This window comes from Nannospalax galili, unplaced genomic scaffold, assembly GCF_000622305.1.
Source record: "Nannospalax galili isolate Female #2095 unplaced genomic scaffold, S.galili_v1.0 scaffold197, whole genome shotgun sequence".
In the NCBI taxonomy this organism is placed as follows: domain Eukaryota; kingdom Metazoa; phylum Chordata; class Mammalia; order Rodentia; family Spalacidae; genus Nannospalax; species Nannospalax galili.
The window spans coordinates 536,286-554,570 of record NW_008339846.1 but is presented as its reverse complement, the minus strand read 5'-3'; the positions used below and the strand labels follow the sequence as shown (position 1 = coordinate 554,570).

Genomic DNA, 18,285 nt, shown 5'->3' with positions numbered 1-18,285 from the left:
AAGTTCCATCTTGCACAAGCCTCTTTGATGTGGTGGGGCAAAGCACATAAATACATATATAAATAGTTTACCTCAGTGGAAAAGTATGTGGTCCTTAATATGTCTAAACCCCAAAGTATAGAATTACCAAGAGGAATGTCAGTTTTTGTTTGCTTTTTGAAGATATCTGGAAGGTTCTGTACTTCAAAGAAGCGTATAATTTAATCTGCTCAGAGACCGGATTTTAAAAAGTCGTCTGCCACATTCTTCTGTGGTCCACAGGAGGTGCAGTGCCCCAGGCACCCGTGATGGCAGCAGCCACGGTCACTGCACTTTCGGGAATCATACTTGGAAGAAAATTTAAAATGTCCCATTGACTTACAGAAACGTCCAAATCATCAATATACAAAATTGCCCTTACGTACATTTCTTGCGACTTCCACAGAAATGCTGCTTTTGTGGAAGTGTGAGATGGAAGCCCTCAGGGTACAGGTGAGATCCCACCAGCTCCCGCTTCCTGGTGACCAGCAGCACTTCTTTCTCCCTGGGAGCCTGGGGCTCTGCCGATCTCTTGTACAGCACATGGGAGGGAGAACCGCCCTGTGAAGAGCTGTTCAGTTTTTCTGCCACGTGTGCAGGCAGTGGCTTTAAGAAGTAATCAGCTTCCTCTGTCCTTATCATGCCTGACTGGAAAAGAGGAGGGGGAGAGAAAAAGCATAATTATACATCAAACTTGTAAACATGGCCAGGTCTCCGAGCATCACATCTTCTGTCCTTTTTCCACCACCACGCTGCTCCCTCCAGTAGGACTGTGTGTTGGAAAAGGAGGGGGAGTAAGCCAGTCCCTGCACACAGCCTACTTCCTCCTCTCCTCTGCAAACTTCCAGAGAGCCTGGGGCATGGAATGGTCTGTGACTTGACCTAGAGAGAGAAAGAGGGCTCACAACACCCTAAAGATGCTTTATTTACACCAAAATCACTTGAGGTTTGAGAACACATGTGCATAGGGGTTAGATATTACTATTGGTAGGCCATCTCAGTAAAGTGAAATCCTAGTAATTCCAAAACTGTTCAAATAAACTTCAACTATTTAATAATATGTGTTACTGTCTAGAAAAATTTAACAGAATTAATTCATAAGAAATTACAGATGACTTCACTCAGGATATCAGAATGATCCCAGGAAATGAGAGGAACTGACTTTATAAAAGCAATAAAAATACCCACATAGGGGGCTGGAGAGATGGCTCAGCAGGTAAGAGCATTGGCTCTTCTTGCAGAGGGCCTGAGTTTGGTGCCCAGCACCTAAATGGCAGCTGACAGCCATCTGAAACCCCAGTTCCAGGGGAACCTGTCTCTCTTCTGGCCTCTGCAGGCACTACATGCATTTGATGCACTTATATACATGCAGGTACTACATGCATTTGATGCACTTATATACATGCAGGTAGAACACTCATGTACAACAAATTAAAAAAAAATCTTTAAGAAATGCTTACATAGATTAACTGAGTTAGAAAAACAACATTTAAGATGTTAAGGAGGGGCTGGAGAGATGGCAAGAACATAGACTGTTCCTGCAGAAGACCCGGGTTTGAATCCCAGCACCCACATGGCAGCTAACAACTGTCCGTAACTCCAGTTCCAGGGGATCCGACCCCCTCTTCTGACCTCCATGGGCATTGCATGACACAAGTACACTCACCTACATGCAAGCAATACATGCATACACATAAAATAAAAATAATAAATAAAATATTTATAGAAAAAGATATGTTAAGGAGGAAAAACGAGATTGCATTTTTAAAACATGAGCATTGCAAACACTTTTAAAGTTTTGTAGTACAGCTCTTAAGGAAAACAGATAAAAGCAGAAACTGAGGTCGCACTTGGGATAGCAGTTCATGGCCTCCAACACATCTATCAGGATTTTAAATATAGCACTGAATACTAGAATTTAAGTCTTGACAATCCTGGCCAAATATTTCTTGTAAGCATGTATGTTGTATTGGAAAATGTGACACACTGTAGAGATTATTCACTTGATCAAAGAGATGCCAGAGATGCAAGGGTGGTTCAGTATATACAAATGGCAGATACATCAGTGTAACAAGGACGAGAGCTACAAGTTCATCATCACAAGATATAGAAAAGACATTGGACAAAAGTCAACTTTCTTCATGATAAAATCACCGAGCAAGTTAGGCATGAAAGGGTGAGCCTCAGCATAATGAAGGCCACATACGAGGGCAAACCCAGCGACGTTATTCCAATTTGGAAAAAGCTGAACATGTGCTCCCCAAGACCTGAACAAGACAGGGATGCTCACTTCACCATCTTAGTCAATGAGGCATCAGAAATCCTAGTCAGAACCGTCAGGCAAGAGAAAGACATTCAAACTGCAGAGGAGAAATTCAACTCATCACATGTATAAATGACAGTGGCTTCAACTCCCACTTTGGCTCATAGGTGCTCATTCTCATGAAGAGATGTGTTACCAAAAATTATGTACAGCCACAATGGAGTTCACTCAGCAGAAAGAAGAGATGACATCACGGAAATTTCATGCAAATGGATGGAATTAGAGACTGTCATACTAAGTGAAGTAACAAACTCAGAAAAGCAAACGACGTATGTTGTCCCTCGTTTGAGGAGTATAGAGCCAACCCCTTATATACAAGCACACAGTACACCACTCATCAAAGAAGCTTTTTTGGCAAAAGATGGAGGTTACTGAAGAGTTCTGCAACTGGTCACACAGAATATACATCTGAGAGATGCCCAATCCTAGATGACACATCTACAGTGGAACTTCTAGACTTAAGGCTCATGGAACACAGAGGGTAGAGGGAGAACTAGTGCTTCCCCCAACTCGCAGCAGAGAATCTTCCTCATACAGCAGGTGCACACAGAGGCCACAACCGGCCAGGTTTTACAGAATAAGAGACTGCAGAGTGTGTGTCCCTGGATAGGACTCCTGTATTGAACATCATCCAACCACAGCTCAGGGACCATGTGGAAGAGGGGACGGAAAGACTGTAAGAGCCAGGGCTGGTTCATGAACACAGGGAAGCAGAGGCTTTCAGGCCCCTGGAAGCTTGCACATGTGAACTTGTGGCAATGGGGGCATCGAGCGCAGGACCCAGGCCAACCCAATCAGACAAGGGCCTGGAGGGGAGGAGAGAAACGGGTGGTGGACAGGCCCTAGACTGAGAACTATTAGAGGCTGATTGCTGCTGGGTGAGGGAGAGTAGACCTTACCAACAATCTCTAGATAGGCTGACTAGACTCCAGTGGATGAACTTGAACTGAGGACATCTGGGAACAAATGCTTGACTGGATGGGACCTAACAGGCATGAAGGGGTGGGTGACATTATGGGGGCACAGATGGCAGAGGGGGTGTCTGAATTTGATTAAGAACTGCTGTATGAAATGTAAAAAAGCTCAACAACAAAAAGAATTCAGCAAAGTTGCAGGACAGAAAATTAACCCAGAAAATTCAACAGCTTTGGGCACGCCAGTGGGAATTTTCTGAAAACGCAAGAAGGCGGTGTCATTTACAACAGTGCGAAAGGAAAGCAGACGTTTGGCCAGCAGAGCAGAGGCTCCTCACGGTGAGAATGATGGCACTGGAGGAAGAAGAAGGCATTGCTGCACCATGTGGCCACAGGGGAACTGGACAGGAACACTCTGCCACAATCTTAGAGCACATGCCACTGGAGCTCAGTAGGAAACCCTTGCGTTATCACTGTGCAGCTGTCTTTCTGTTATTTTAATGATTTGGTACCTGGGGAAGACGTGGACTCAGTGTGAATGTGATTGATTTCAGGAGCCTGTGACTGATTCTCATGGGGACATGGGGCCAGGGGAGTCTCTCTCACATCAGTGCCCACCACGTGAAGCCCTATACTTGGCAAGGCTGACCATTTGTGCTTGAGGATTTTCCCAGGATGGGCTGACAGGCTTAGAGAAACATTTCCTAGATCTTGAGAAAAGGTCAATTTCAACAGTGGGGAAGAGAGGATGGAGGTGGGAGATGTAATAGAAAGCCCAGGCTTATCACACATGGGAGATTAGGCATTAGTCACAGAGCTCCTACAGGGAATGAGAAAGGACGAAGGAAAACTTTGTTAAATTATCAATAAAGCCATCGGCACCATGGGGGCAGGTCTCCTGGGGGTCAAATTCCAGCAAGCATGGAGGAACTGGGCTTGAAATGTCTGCTCCTACTCAGGCAGAACTGGCTCACCCCATGAGCCATGACTTTGGAACAGGTCTGGCATTCTAGAAGCTTCAACTGAAAAGAACACTGTTTGTGGTTCTACCTGGGAACAGCCAAGCTGGAGTTCCATAGTGGCTGCAGCTAGTTGGGCTTTACCTTGATAGTTTAGCTCACCCAGAGCAGCATAACCAGTCACCAAAGTGTTCAGCCTCATGTCCTGCTCAAGCTGATTCAACACACTACTGGTGGTATCCGGTGTAAATATTAAATGATTTGAAAATTAAATTGTATCAGTTACTTTTCTGTTGCTGTGACAGAAACACCATGACCAAGGGAACTTATAAAAGGAAGAGTTTATTTAGCTTACAATTCCAAAGGAGCAAGAGTCCATCATGGCGGGGAGGCAGGGAGGCAGAGGTGGCTGGAGTAGGAGCAGAAGCTAAGCTCTCATATTATCACGCAGGCACAGGAAGCAGAGAGCGACTGGAGATCCGGCAAGGCTTAAGAACTCTCTAAGCCCGCCCCAGTGACGTGCTTCATACAACATGGACACACCTTCTAAGACCTCCCAAAACAGCACCACTAAGTACAGACAAAATGCCAAATACTTGGAGCCTATGGGGGACATTCTCATTCAAACACCACAGAAATCATAACCAGTCTGGTTTTAAAAGATTTTCTTATTTTCAAACAATTCCTTGCCATCCAAACCACCTTCTTGAAGAGAAGACCCTCAAACCCTTTATATCTTGTCACAGACGTGGCTCTGCCTCTCTCTCCCATGTGGGCCAGGGCAGATCTGCAGCTCTAGGGCCCCCACTTCCATCGCGCTCTAACACTTACCGACTTTGATCTTGGGTGATTTGTTCTAATTCTGTGTTGCATTTTAACATCTAGTAAGTAGACAAAAGATAGCCACTTGCTATATGCTTGTAAAACCTATAACATATTCCAAACCATGTGCTCTAGTAAACAAGACGTGCAGAATTAATGAGAGAGAACAAAAGTACCAGCCTTCATCCCTAATGATCTGATTCTCCTGGTAACCGGGGGTTCCGAGAGTTTTCCCTCTGAAGCCCTGATTATTGTTAGATAACACCACAATGTCCCCCAATACAGCTTTGCTTTGAGCTTGTGCTAGTCTCCTTATCTAAAGCCACTGTGTTCCATGAAGTTTGTTTCTAATTAAAACCATCTTCTGCCCCCCAGGTTCAAGCTGTTTTCTGGTGTTAGAGGCTAAAAGACTTTATACTCTGGTAAGAGGGTCCTGCAGCACCTGGGGGGTTTGTGGCTGTTCATTAACAAAATGGTCAAGTATTATATTAGCTTAATTAATAATTCCATTGGCTATAATAGTTTGTATTTAAATAATTTCCAATTTTTCACTAAACACCTACAGCCAGGTAACAGATAAGAGTGATATTTTGATAACCGTTGATGAGCCATGGCTGATAAAATATTTTAAAAGTTATTCCATTACTTTGCTATTTGCTTGCCAGCTTATTCAAAAGAATAGGTAAATCATGGAGGATGAATGTGTTCTCCTTATCAGAGTGTTTCTTTACTGAACTAAGAGTATTTTATTTGGAAACTCATAAAATGTCCAGTCACCCCCAGGGGGTCAGAGGGTGGATCATTAACCAGGCTTTAGCGAAGGTCCCATCTGCCAAGCTTGCACAGGAGCCCTCCCAGGGCCTGACCCTCACAGCCAGTTCTGTCAATCATTTTCCTTGGGAACTCACAGTCACCTGCTGCCTCCATAGGAAAAGTAAGACACAGCGTGTTAACCCTGAAACCTGCTGTTTTTTAGCAATGTAGCAAAGCTCTGAAGTGTCAAAGCAGAAAGTCTACTTTCCTACATTTACTATTCATAATTAGAAGTCGGATTTACAAGCTGTGCACCTAGTGTCTATACACGTCGATATGGATACAGTAGCTGTTCATGTAAGTTACACGAATAAAGAGCTAAAGCAAAGAATGAGGAAATGCCTTCACGGCCAGCTTGTGAGCCCATGTCTCCTGCAGTGTGAGAGCTTCGCACTGATGTGACAAAGTTCATCCCAGGGGCTATCCTGTGCTCGGTCCAAGAGAGCTAGCTACCAACAGGCTGAGTGAAGAAGGGACTGGGTCCAATATGAAAACAGGCACTTTAATTCTCATACTTTACTTGAAATCTCTTTTTGTCTGCGAAGACACGACCTGAGGCAGTGGTGTTCTAGTCACTCCGGGGCTCCTCGGTGATATTTCAGAAACACGAAGACCATCTTAGCACTTGCCAAACACTTATCAAAGCCCAACTGTTTTCGGTTTCCTCATAACTTCAAGATCAAACATGAACCTGGCCCAAGACCAACCTATCACTTGCCACATCTGCCCCATACCGCAGTCAGTTTTGTTCCAAGATTAAATGTTATGGTTTGAAAATCAAAATTCAGCCAAAGTCATCTTAAAAGCGAAATAAACCCAGCACTTGCTCTCTCCCCAGGGCCTCTTTGGATCCGATGTTTTCTGCTCTCATCACCTGCTAAGGCCCTGGACCCTCTCAATGTCGCTGCCTTGGACAGTGAGCTGATGTGCTGGTTTTGGCAATCACTGTCATCCTAAACCAAACAAAGACGGCTTCAGCATTCCTGTGACTTATTCAGACTTATACCTGGTTTCCAGGCACTTTCCATCTGCTTAATTCAAGACACTGGCATTACACACTTGGCACCTTGACAAGGGTTTCTAGTTCAAGTTTAATCTTTTTAGTTGCGATGTTACTCAGGCCACCATACTGTAAGGACTAAACCCCAGTGTCTCAAATGCTGGAGTCACTGCACAGTGATACCAGATCACATCGACAGCACAGGAGCACTAGGTTCTGGGCAGGAGAAGAAGGGGAAGACACACAAGAGGAGAGGAGCAGACTTCTCTCCAACTGCCGGCTGACCGCCATGGCTGTCAAGGAGACCTCCAAACAGCCTTACCCAGGAAGGAGCATGGCTGTCACAAATGTATCTGCCTTGTTGAACTCTGCCTGGATCCTATAAGCTCATAACAACCTGCAGGACAGAACAAGCGTGACTGGGGTGACATGACCACTGCCCACTCCACACACGCGATATCACAGGATGATGAGTGCACAGATTGCTCACATGAGCCCTTAGCTACTCAGGCTTTGGATAAGTTTTAGAGGAACAGGAAGACTAGAGGAGGAGGAGCATCATTTCTGAGAACAACCCAAGAGTACGCTATGAGTCTCTGGCTGTCCTAAGTAATCATCCGTGTGGGTTCGTTCAAGCCCGTTCAGAAGCTACAGGGTCTGTGCCAATTCTTTAAAATAGTTGTTATTTTATCTTAAAACCTCATCACTGAAGCTTCAAGAATAGAATACTTGGAGCACCTAACTTTCCAGGTTCTGTCCTTAAAACTTGAGTTCTCACTGTCAGCACTTAATACTAATTCTCTTCACTTGCAATTTTAATCACCAAGATTTCTCACCTTGTTCTATGACCAAATTCTAGCATGGACCCAATGTGCAGTTAGAGCTTAGATGAAAATGGTGTTTGCGACTTCCAGCAGCATCCAGGCTGAGGCACAAACCTAGAGTGACCCATAAAGGGCAGAGACTTCATGTTTAGTTCTTACAGTTTCTTCACCACGGAATGTACAACTCCCGTCCTCAGTCACTGCTCTCTAAGGAGAGGGTGACTCGTGCGGATTTCTTTCCTTTTAGGAACAGCATCTCCCAAGGAGGTATAGAAACTCAACGGGTCTTGGTCACAGTATAAGCTTGTCAACTATGTGTGCTACCCTGGGTGACAAGTTGTCCCCAAGTGGTGACTCAGGGCATAGTGTAAATTTGGACTCTAGTTTGAGAAACTTCATTTAAACTTGTACAAATACCCCACTTTCTAAAAAGATGTTTTTATCCATGGTATAACAGAAATTACATTGGATTCACCATTTGAATTAATCTTTTCACTTCATGTTTTTCATTTGATTCAGAACACAGATAAGGGAAAAATTTATTAATCATTCCCAAATCCCAACATTCTTCTGTTCTCACACAGTTGATTAATGGAGCAGTTATTTTCTATATTGTTAACTAGATAAATATAAATGTAACAAGAACAAAAATATAAAAGTTGCTTTGCCTTGGCCACCTTTTCATGTGATACAGGATATGCTAAGCACTTTGACCTATTTACTGTATCTATTCAAATGACAAACATACAAGGTGAGAATTTGTGTCCCATTGGAGGAAATGGGCATTTACGAAGAAGGCGCAGTCTGCTCATGTTGATTCGGAGGCATTGCGTGTCAAACACATTTTGATAACACTTTCATTCAGGAATTGCGTGTCACCATAAAAATCTCTAAACAGAACGGATATCATCCAAGAGGCCTCAGTGTGCCAGGCAGTGGGCAACGCATGTAGAAGTTCTTCCAGATCCTTCCTTGGGCTTCCTAGGTAGTTACAACACCTGGAAGTTGGACTGTGAGCATGTACAGCAGTGAGAAAACTTCCCATCAACACTAAATCGTGCCGCATCACAAGGATTTTTATCGTAGCAATATAATAATCATCAATAGAGCTTTCACGCTCTGAATTTATAATCTCTGTCAGGAACAATATTTTCTAGATTTTAACATGAGGTTCTTGCTGTAGATTTAGGAAGTTGTAGAAACTGATGCTAAGACTGCAGTAAACCCTGCATATTCAAAAGCCACAAAGTGACAGAATTAGAAACCAAGACAGTAGCTGTCTGGTCCTGATGCCATGGTGGTTGATAGCGCAGAGGACTACATCCTAACAAGATTGAAGGAAGCAGTTGAAACTGAAAGGAACGTGGAACCCAGGATGTTATCCAACTTTCATCTTGGAAATCCAGATAATGCACCGCCAGGGGTCTCATGTCTGAATGCTGATCCCTGAGGAACCAGCAGTTTGCTTTCTGATGTTCTAACCACCACGACCAGAACAGCCTGCAGAGGAAATGATTTACCTCGGCTTACACTTCAGTGTCACATCCATCATAGACGAAAGTCAAACCAGGACCTGAAGCAGAAACCGTGGAGAAATGCTATTTGCCTGCTCACTCCCTCTGCCACGTTCTCAGCCTGCTTTCTTATACAACTCGGGACCACCCACCCAGGAGTGGCTCTGGCCACTGTGTTCAGGGTCCTGCCCCGTCAGTCAATCATCAAGACAATTCCCCACAGCCTGGTCACTGTGATCTGGGGACTCCTTCAACTGAGCCTCCCTCTTCCTAGGTGACTGTTGGTGGTGTCAAATCAACAATAAATAAAAATTAATCAGGCCCATGAGCACCTTCCCACCACGTGTTGGAATCCATTTCCTGTCAACACCCTTGACACGTTTCAATGTATGCATTTAGTCATGTATCACATATCCCTTCCTCTACAGGAAATATCTTCTGACATTCTTTTTTTTCCAAATTTTATTATTTTTATTTTATGTGTATTTGTGTGTCACCTGCATGTAGGTAAGTCCATCCATGTCATGCAATGCTCTTGGAGGACAAAAGAGTTTGTTGGATTCCCTGGAACTCGAGTTATGGGCCGTTGTTAGTTGCCATGTGGGTGCTGGGATTTGAAACTGAATCTTCTGCAAGAACAGTCAGTGTTCTTAACCGCTGAGCCATCTCTCCAGCCCCTGACATTCTTAATAATGCTTATTAATGTCCCCTCCTCCTTCTGAGGTTCTCCTGGGTCCAATATATCAATTGTCAATGTTCTCCTGAGGCTTCCAAACATGGACTAGGTCAGTCAATGGCTGGATCAAGATACGAAGGAATATGGTAGGAAAGTTCATGAGCTGCTCAGGTTTGAGACACTGTAAAACCAGTCACCAATAGATGAAAAATAAAATTAAAGCACCAGGAGAAGTCAATGCTGAAGAAGGAAAGGAAACTCTGTGGTGGGCTCAGTCATCAGTCTGTGGAGGCTCCGCACCATCCGCGGTAGGTGCCGCCACTCTGCTCTGGGGAAATTCAAAGCAGTGGGAGTTTTCCTTAATAAAGATAAATGACAAAAACCCAGAAAGGGGGTGTTAAAAAGTAAATTCAGAATGGGCGAATCAGGAAATAGTAAAAGCAATGTGATTATTGAACTGAAGAGGCCCAGTAAGCCATGATGGGACTGTTATACTGAAGTGGGCATACCTCCTGGAAAGGTGACAGCCAGAGACATGAAAAGCCAACAAGGCCGACAGCTCACTGAGGGGTGCAAAGCTGACACTCAGCCGAGGGACCACGCACCTAGCGCGCGCACATATTCTCACCTCAATCTCTGTGTTTGTCAGGCTTTTTAACTTTTAAAAAATACTTTATTGATTTTCTTTCTTGTATATGAGTATATTGCCTATATATGTATAAGTGCACCTGTGTTGTACAGTGCCCACAGCGGTCAGAAGAAGGTGTCAGATCCTGTGGAATGGAGTTGTTATAGATGATTGTTCGCCAATGTGTGGGTGCTGGGAATAGAATCCAGGTCCTCTGCAAGCAGCCAGTGCTCTGTCTATCTCTGACTTGTCTATCAATCATTGCAAGCATTTAAGTCTATTACACAAAACCTATTCTGCCTTGTCAAATAGATATAGCAATCAATTGCCACAAAGAGTTGTGAAAATTTAAATTTAACTATAGTTGAACAAAATTTTAAAATTCAGTTCTGCAGTGGTTCAATAAGCACCGTAAGTATTCAAAGTCAATTTTTACCAAAGTAAAGTTTCAATTTCAATCTGTTGGCTGCTCAGTTCTCATGTATAGTTACCATATTGGACAGCACAGATTTTCTAACATAGTACAGATTTCTCCTGGAGAGCCTCTAAGCTCTAGCCCCACTCTAGAACAACCGATAAAAACAGATCAGCCTTCTGAGCTATTGTAACATTTCTCTATAATAAATAGTGTATGACACACAATTAAGAACAATGTTTGTTTTGGTAGTATTGGGCATTGAACCCAGGGCCTCATGTATGCGAGGTATGTGTTTACCACTAGCCACAGACCCAGCTCAGGAACAATCTTATAAATCACATTTTACAGCATTTTAAGACTATCGTCCCGGTAAAAGCATTTAGAATATGCTATTCTAGAATGATTATTTATTGCACTCTTGGTTGGTACAAAGGTATACAAACAAAGAACTTGTGAAATTTAGATCCTCAGACCTATGCCTGTCAATTCCTAAGACACAAACAGAGGTATTTAAACAACAGATCATTGAGGCTCTGAAAGTTATTGCTAATACCAAAAATAACCTAACATGGATGTCACGGATAAAATATTGTGACACACACAAAGTTGTGAGATACTTAGACATTAACTCAGTTGCACACTGTAGAAGAAACTCACAGCTCTTTTAGTCTAAAGTGCATGGACGTATCTGACCCAGCTGACCCAGCTGACCCAGCTACTCCACTGAGTGACCCAGACCTTCTGCACAAAGCAGGTGAACAGCCCGTTTCTTCGGAGCTAAGCTGCAGCAGAAGTTGATCAAACGCACAGTAAATCACAGACACGAGAAATGTCTTGTTTAAATTATGAGGTGTTAAGAGGTGAGCATAATTTTAAGAAATAAAGAGTTTAGGATGAAAAGGGCATCAGCAGCAGGAAAGTCCTCCATTTTTATGTGGAGTAGCTAGTCAGGCTTCCTGGGGGAGGTGACACTTCAGCAAAGCCTCTGATGAGTGACAGCTACCCGTTCAGAATCAGGAGGAAAGGTCCTGGTACAGAGAGAGGGATCCGCCCCTAGCAAGGCTGTGTGGCCCACGTAGCACCCCTTGATCTTCGTGTTCCCTGCAGAACACGCACATGTGACATATCCACCAGCCAATACTAATGCAGCTGAGTCTCTGTTCAGACTGGGACCATCAAAGAGGACCTGTGCAGGTCTGGGAGGTAGACCCCAGAGTCCAGGCCGCCTCCCTTGCCTTCCCAGAGGCACTCATACTCTGGCTACCGCCTCTCTTGTCCCTCTTTGTTCTAGGTACTTTCTATTTCTGTGATAAAACACTAACCAAACCCAACTTGGGAGGAAAGGGTTTAGTCACCTTCAGCTGGCAGCTCATCATGGAGGGGAACCAAGGAAGGAGCTCAGGGCAGGGACCAAAGTACAGGTCATGGAAGAGTGCTGTTTGCTGGCTTGCTCCTCTGATCCATGCTCAGTCTGCTTTCTTATTCAACCTAGGACCACCTGCTCAGAGGTGGCGCCACCCGCAGTGGGCTGGACCCTCCCATAAACTCGACAATCGAGAAAATGCCCCACAGACATGGCTACAGACCAGTCCAATAGAGACAATTCCTCAAGCGAGCTTCCCTCCATTCAAGTGTGTCAAGTTGACGGCTGACACTATCCAGTACAGCTTCATAAAGTTTTCTGTTCTTTTTCTGAAGGGAAAAGCATTATTGAGATTACCGTCTACCTGAGAACATCACCTAAGGACACTTCCAGAGCCTGCAGCCCCTGCTTTGGGTCAGTTCCCCTCAGGCTCCCATCAGCCCACCTCACCTGGGTTCCTGGACTCTGTGTCATGTCCTCCACCACCCTGATCCAAGAACACCTGGGTTCTTTGACCTCAGAGTCTTCTCTCTCCCTTGCTGGTCTTCTTGGCACACATCTTCTCAGATCTCCACCTGCCTGGGTCTTTCTCATCTCAGCTTGGAGGGCACAGTGTACAGACGCTTCCATGTTCTTAGTGCTGAAGCAGGTGTTAGACCCAGGCCTTCTGCCAAACACAGTGTCAGTACAGCAGCTCCCCAACCAGCAGTGGCTTCCACCAGACCTGACTCTGGTACTTGCCTTCCTTTGGGGTGAACTGTGCACATGCACGTGTGTGATCTGTGTGAGTGTGTCTGTGTGTCATCTCATGCATGTCTGTGCATCTGCATGTCTGTGTATATTGCCCAGGTGCCTCTGAGTGCATGTGATCTCTGTGTGTCTGTGCACATGCATGTCTTTATGTTATTTGTATCTGTCTCTGTATTCTTGGTATGTGCATGTACACACATGCATGCGTGACTGTGTATTTGTGTGCATCATTCATGGCTCATTTCTGTATGTGATCTATGTATGTCTGTGTATATCCTGCCAGGAGTTGGCCACCATGGCAAGGGGACCAGGAAGAAGCCAGAAAGTACATGTGATTCCCTGTAGCAACTGTGGCTCTACAGAGTGTGGTCACCTGGCACTACAGGATGCTTGTGAGATCGTGCATGCTTTCCATACGCATGCTTCCCACATGTACTGCACCCCTCCCAGTGTACAGTTCCAGAGCTCCTGTCCCTCTGGTGAGGAGAGCTCTGTGATGAGGTCATGGGGCTGACACTTAGCTCATGAGTCAGCTGTTTTGTTTTTTTTTTTTCCTATGAGATCAGTCCCTAGAGACAATGTTCCCCTTCTTCCTAGTCACGTTGTCTGCATGTTTTAAAGCAGTGCTCCTTAAGTTCCAGCCTCTGGAGCATGCATTGTTCCTGTGGCTCTAACGCCCTTCCTTCTGTCCTATATTACCATCTAAAACCCTTGGGAGCAGATATGCCCAGGAGGGAATAGTGCAATGTCTCTGTTATAAATAAATTGAAGCTACATCAATCTAAATGTTCATCTGTTGGTAAATGGAGAAAAAAAATCAGTGCACCCACACAAAGGCTGCTGTGCAGAGCAGAGTGAAACACTGCCCATGACTGAGTCCAACCCATTAGGCTGAGCGAGAACCCAGAGCAGGAGTCCACACCTGTGAAATACCCCAAGCAGGCAGAGGAGGTGGGAGAAGTGCGTGCCTGGCAGGCTTGCGTGGGCACAGAGGTGAGTGCCAAAGGGCACAGGCTCTTCCTGGGGCAAGGAAAATAGTTTAAAATCAGATTGTGGAGATGGCTGTAAATGACACAAACTCTAATGAATTGTGCACTTAAAATGGTAAGGTGTTGTTACATCAACTATAACTCAAGAAAGCACTTAGAAAAGAAAGCAAACTGAGCCTTTGGGAGTGTGGCTAGGAAGCTGTGGGTTCTGAGCCTCTCCCCAGATCTATGCTGACTATGTACTCTAATGTCAGATGCCCCCTGGGAGTTCAGGAGGGGCGCAATGCAGTCATTCTGAGAAGTGTCTTTGGGAGACGCACAAGCTAGCAAGCAACACACAAGGACCTAAACACTGATGGAGGGAGAGCCATTTTATTTACAGAAGGACAGATGTTAGAAGTAAGGGGAAAGAATTTAGCCTGCATGGGAAGGAAGCACGGTGTGTGCTCAAATTTCTTCCCCTCGACTCAGGTCAAGCCAGAGGATCTGTCTGTCTCCCTTTCCAGCAACACCTCCAGAAAGCAGCTAAAACCTGAAAGCATGTGATCTCCATGCAGCACCAGTGGAGGTGGTGAGATTTTCCCCAAGGTTCCCAGATTCAGATACAGTGCAGGAGCCAGACATACCTTCCCTTGGGATGGAACTGAGATAGAAGGAGCTCCTTACGGAGCCCACCACCTCCTCCACGTCCATGGTTCAAAACTTTTTGCCTAAGGAGCCTGAGCTGCTTCCTTCCCTGGAGAGCCTGACACTGCAGGTGTGGCAGGCAGTATGATCACGTGAACATTCACTGAGTTTCATGCACCCGACACCAAGATAAGCCATGTGTCAAGCACATGTGTGTACCTGAGCTCTGCTGTCTGCATTTGTCCAGCTCTGGGGCCAGATGGAACAGATGCCATGACTGCAGGAAAGCATGGTTTTCCATGGCGCCTACCAAGTGCAGTCTGATTTCGATGGAGTTAGCTGTAACCGACATTTGCTCATTAATTTTCTAGGAAGGTAGCATTAGACACCTAAGCTTCCTGATGCAAAGGTCACTGAAGGGTTCCAAAAGCAACGTAAGCCGTCTACTGTCTGTTACACCTCTCTGTGAATGGAATATGTGGCCCCAAAGGGCGTTTGCAGAGCTGGGCCTGGAGATGAGAAACATCCACACTGTTCTACTCGGATTCCATTACACATGTGAAATTCTAGGCAGTCAGTTCAAACATTTGTTACCAGGGAGACCAAACTGGACCATTCAAAAGTTCCAGACTCAGTTCTGCATATGGCTGTATGTGTTTGTGATCATGTGGGCATCCCAGGGGATGACAGATGCGAATTTCAGGTTGCTAAATGCAAACTGGATGATCTTCATACAAGCTGATGTGGCCACTGATACTTCTGTGGATGTAGCAATGCATATGTCACTAACAAGCTGCTGTCAATAATTGATCATGCAAACATCATCTTGTTTTTCTCCAAGAAGCATCTATGTCACTATGGCCCAACTAGCCTGTGGGACCTGGACCTTCCTTCATAGCGTTTCAAATGCACCTGAAAAGGTGGATTATGGTTAAGAAGCCTGAACAGACCCTTTGCTTTCAGAAGGATAAAACCAGGGAACAAAACAAGCCAAAGAAAATGTAAAATCTAAGACCCACAATAAATACTAACAAATCACAATTATAGCTTGATCTGGACTGGCCCCTGCTGTCACTCACCACTGTCTCTCCAAGTCACCACAATGTCCTCCTCAGTGGCTTTTGCTACCTGTGAGGAGAGATGCCATTGCCTCTGGGGACTCAGAGATTTCACTTTCTCTTCCTGTGGTCAGAAAAATTCCCAGCAAAGATAATCCCAGAGCATGGCCCAGAATGTGCAGGATAGCTACTCAGAACCAATGCTATTACGAGCTTAACCTCCCTTATTAGTTGTAATAATTGCAGTTCTTTCAGCTAACAGGATGCCATGAAGTAGCTGAAGGTTATCTATATCATCTTTCCTACAACCTTCTTGCACAATGATTGTCTGGTGGTTTTGATGATAGTCTTGTGAGACTTATCACCATCTGTAAAGAACTTGAAGAGGGTGCTCAGGGTTTCTGGCAATTTTCACAGGCTTGATAGCTCTTTTTGTGTGTTTAGAAAATATTTTTAAAAATTATTTTATTATTTTATGTGGTGTTGCCTATATATATATATATATATATAAGTGCACCTGTGTCATCCAATGCCTGCGTATGTCAGAAGAGGGCATTGTATTCCCCTAGAACTGGGGTTATAATTGCTGTTAGGTACCAACCATATAGGTGCTGGGACTTGAACTTAGGTTCTCTGCAAGAGCAGACAGTGCTCTTAACCTTGGAGTCATCTCTCCAGCCCCATTGTTGTATATTTTTGCCTCAAAGAGTTTCCCTGAATAGACCATCACAAAATTATTAGTTAGGACGAAGAACTCAGACAATGGAGAGTGGAGTTTTGAAGGGGTCATCTATCTGCCCCAAGCAATGTCCTCTCACACACTATGTGTGATTCCAACATACTTCACACACACCAATGTCTGCTGAAATCTGTGGGCTGGTCCTAAGAATGCCTGCTCTCCTACAGCCCGTTTCCACCACATAAACATCTGAAATCCATAAAGCCATAATCATTGCTTCAGGGGGGTGAGTTCCCCCAGACCTTATGGTTAATACTATGATCAAAGTAGATATAGAATCTTTTGTCGAGGAGAGTTGTCTCCCTGGTCAGACCTCCAGCCTGGTACACATCAAGCAACTCTTGGCTAGTGGGATCCTTCCCAAGTCATTCATCACAATGAAGTCTCTGAAATCTCTACACAAGTGTTTGAGCATGTGTTGGGGGTGTGTATGGTATGGGTGTGAGTATGTGAACTTGAGATGTAGGTATGTGAGTGTGTAGGTTGGAATATGTGGATGTGATCTATCTGTGATGTGGGTGTGGTATATGTTAATGTATATGGTATGTGTGGCGTGTGAGGATGTGGTGTGTGTTTGTGTATGTGACTGTGAGAAGGTGGGTTAGAGTGTGCGAATGTGTGTGGTATGTGTGATGTGTGAGTACATGGGTGTGGTGTAGATGTGAGGGTATGTGAGTGAGGGTATGTGAGTGTGGTATGTGTGAATGTGTGTGTGTGTGTGTGTGTGTGTGTGTGTGTGTGCACATGCATGATGCATGATTCCCTGAGGAGGATGGCTCCAGGAAGGTTACAGGTTCCATTTCCCCACAAACCAGGGAAATAAAAATGTTTCAGACCCAATCTGCCCAGTGGTTTCCAGGTGACAGGCTTGTCTTGGTCATACAATAGCTGGCGGTGCTGTCAACACAGTAGCTGGAGGTGATGTTAGCTTGGCCCCCACTCAGGGAGCCTTGCTGCCACTTCTCCACTGTACTCTTGGCTCAGCCACATTAGTAGAAAGCATGCGATGCCAGGGCCACCACGATGCACAGTGATTAAACAGGGAGGAGGTGGCCAAGGTGTGGAATTGAAACGTCTGGGCTTCTAGCATTACTGTGGACTCAGAAACTGCAGAGTGCTCAGCCCCAAATTGAACACATATCAAACTCTCTTCTCCCAGGGCTCAGAGATCATTGCAGAAGAGGGAACAAAATGTTTGTTAGAGTCAGAGGTGGGAGAGGACTACAAGGAAACCTTGTTGCCTGGACACACAGGGTAGTTGCTCCTATGAACTCATAGTGGTTGTGACAGCATGCACAAGACCTGTGTAAGCCTAAGACAGACAAATCTCATCATGGATGGGGGTAGTTGGGCAAGAAGCAACTACTAGTTGCCAGGAGAGGGGGAGTCAGCTTCCTTCAAGGGTGTGATACTTGGTGGGCTGACCAGACTCCAAGGGATAGACCACAGCCAACAGCATTTTAGGAACCCAAGTGAGACTTGCCTTTAAAAAGAAGAAAAGCAATCACAGAGGGCAAGAAGTCTGGAGGGGCTAGTAAGGTGGGAGGAGAGATGGAGACCAGTGGCCTTATGCACCCATGGGTATGCTCTCTCCACCAGTAGCCAAAATAAACCTTTTCCCAATTAAATTGCTTTAATCAATTATTATGCCATTAGCAACAAGAAACCAGGGACTGGAGAGATGGCTCAGCAGCTAAGAGCATTGGCTGGGAGAACCTGGGTTTGATTCTCATACCCACATGGTGGCTAACAACCATCTGAAACTCCAGTTACAGGGGATCCAGCACCCTCACTGACTTCCATGAGCTTCTATGTGCACACACACACACAATAAATAAATAATTTCATCA

General features: G+C 44.9%; 1 protein-coding gene across 1 annotated transcript in view; it reads right to left on the bottom strand.

Annotated features, from left to right (window-relative positions):
• Window positions 1–18,285, bottom strand: part of Adamts16 (ADAM metallopeptidase with thrombospondin type 1 motif 16) — a 161,503-nt gene that overhangs the window by 111,923 nt on the left and 31,295 nt on the right. Inside the window, exon 4 of the mRNA XM_008834569.3 lies at window positions 405–666. Coding sequence (XP_008832791.1) covers window positions 405–666 — 262 coding nt within the window. The remainder of the gene's footprint in view (window positions 1–404; window positions 667–18,285) is intronic.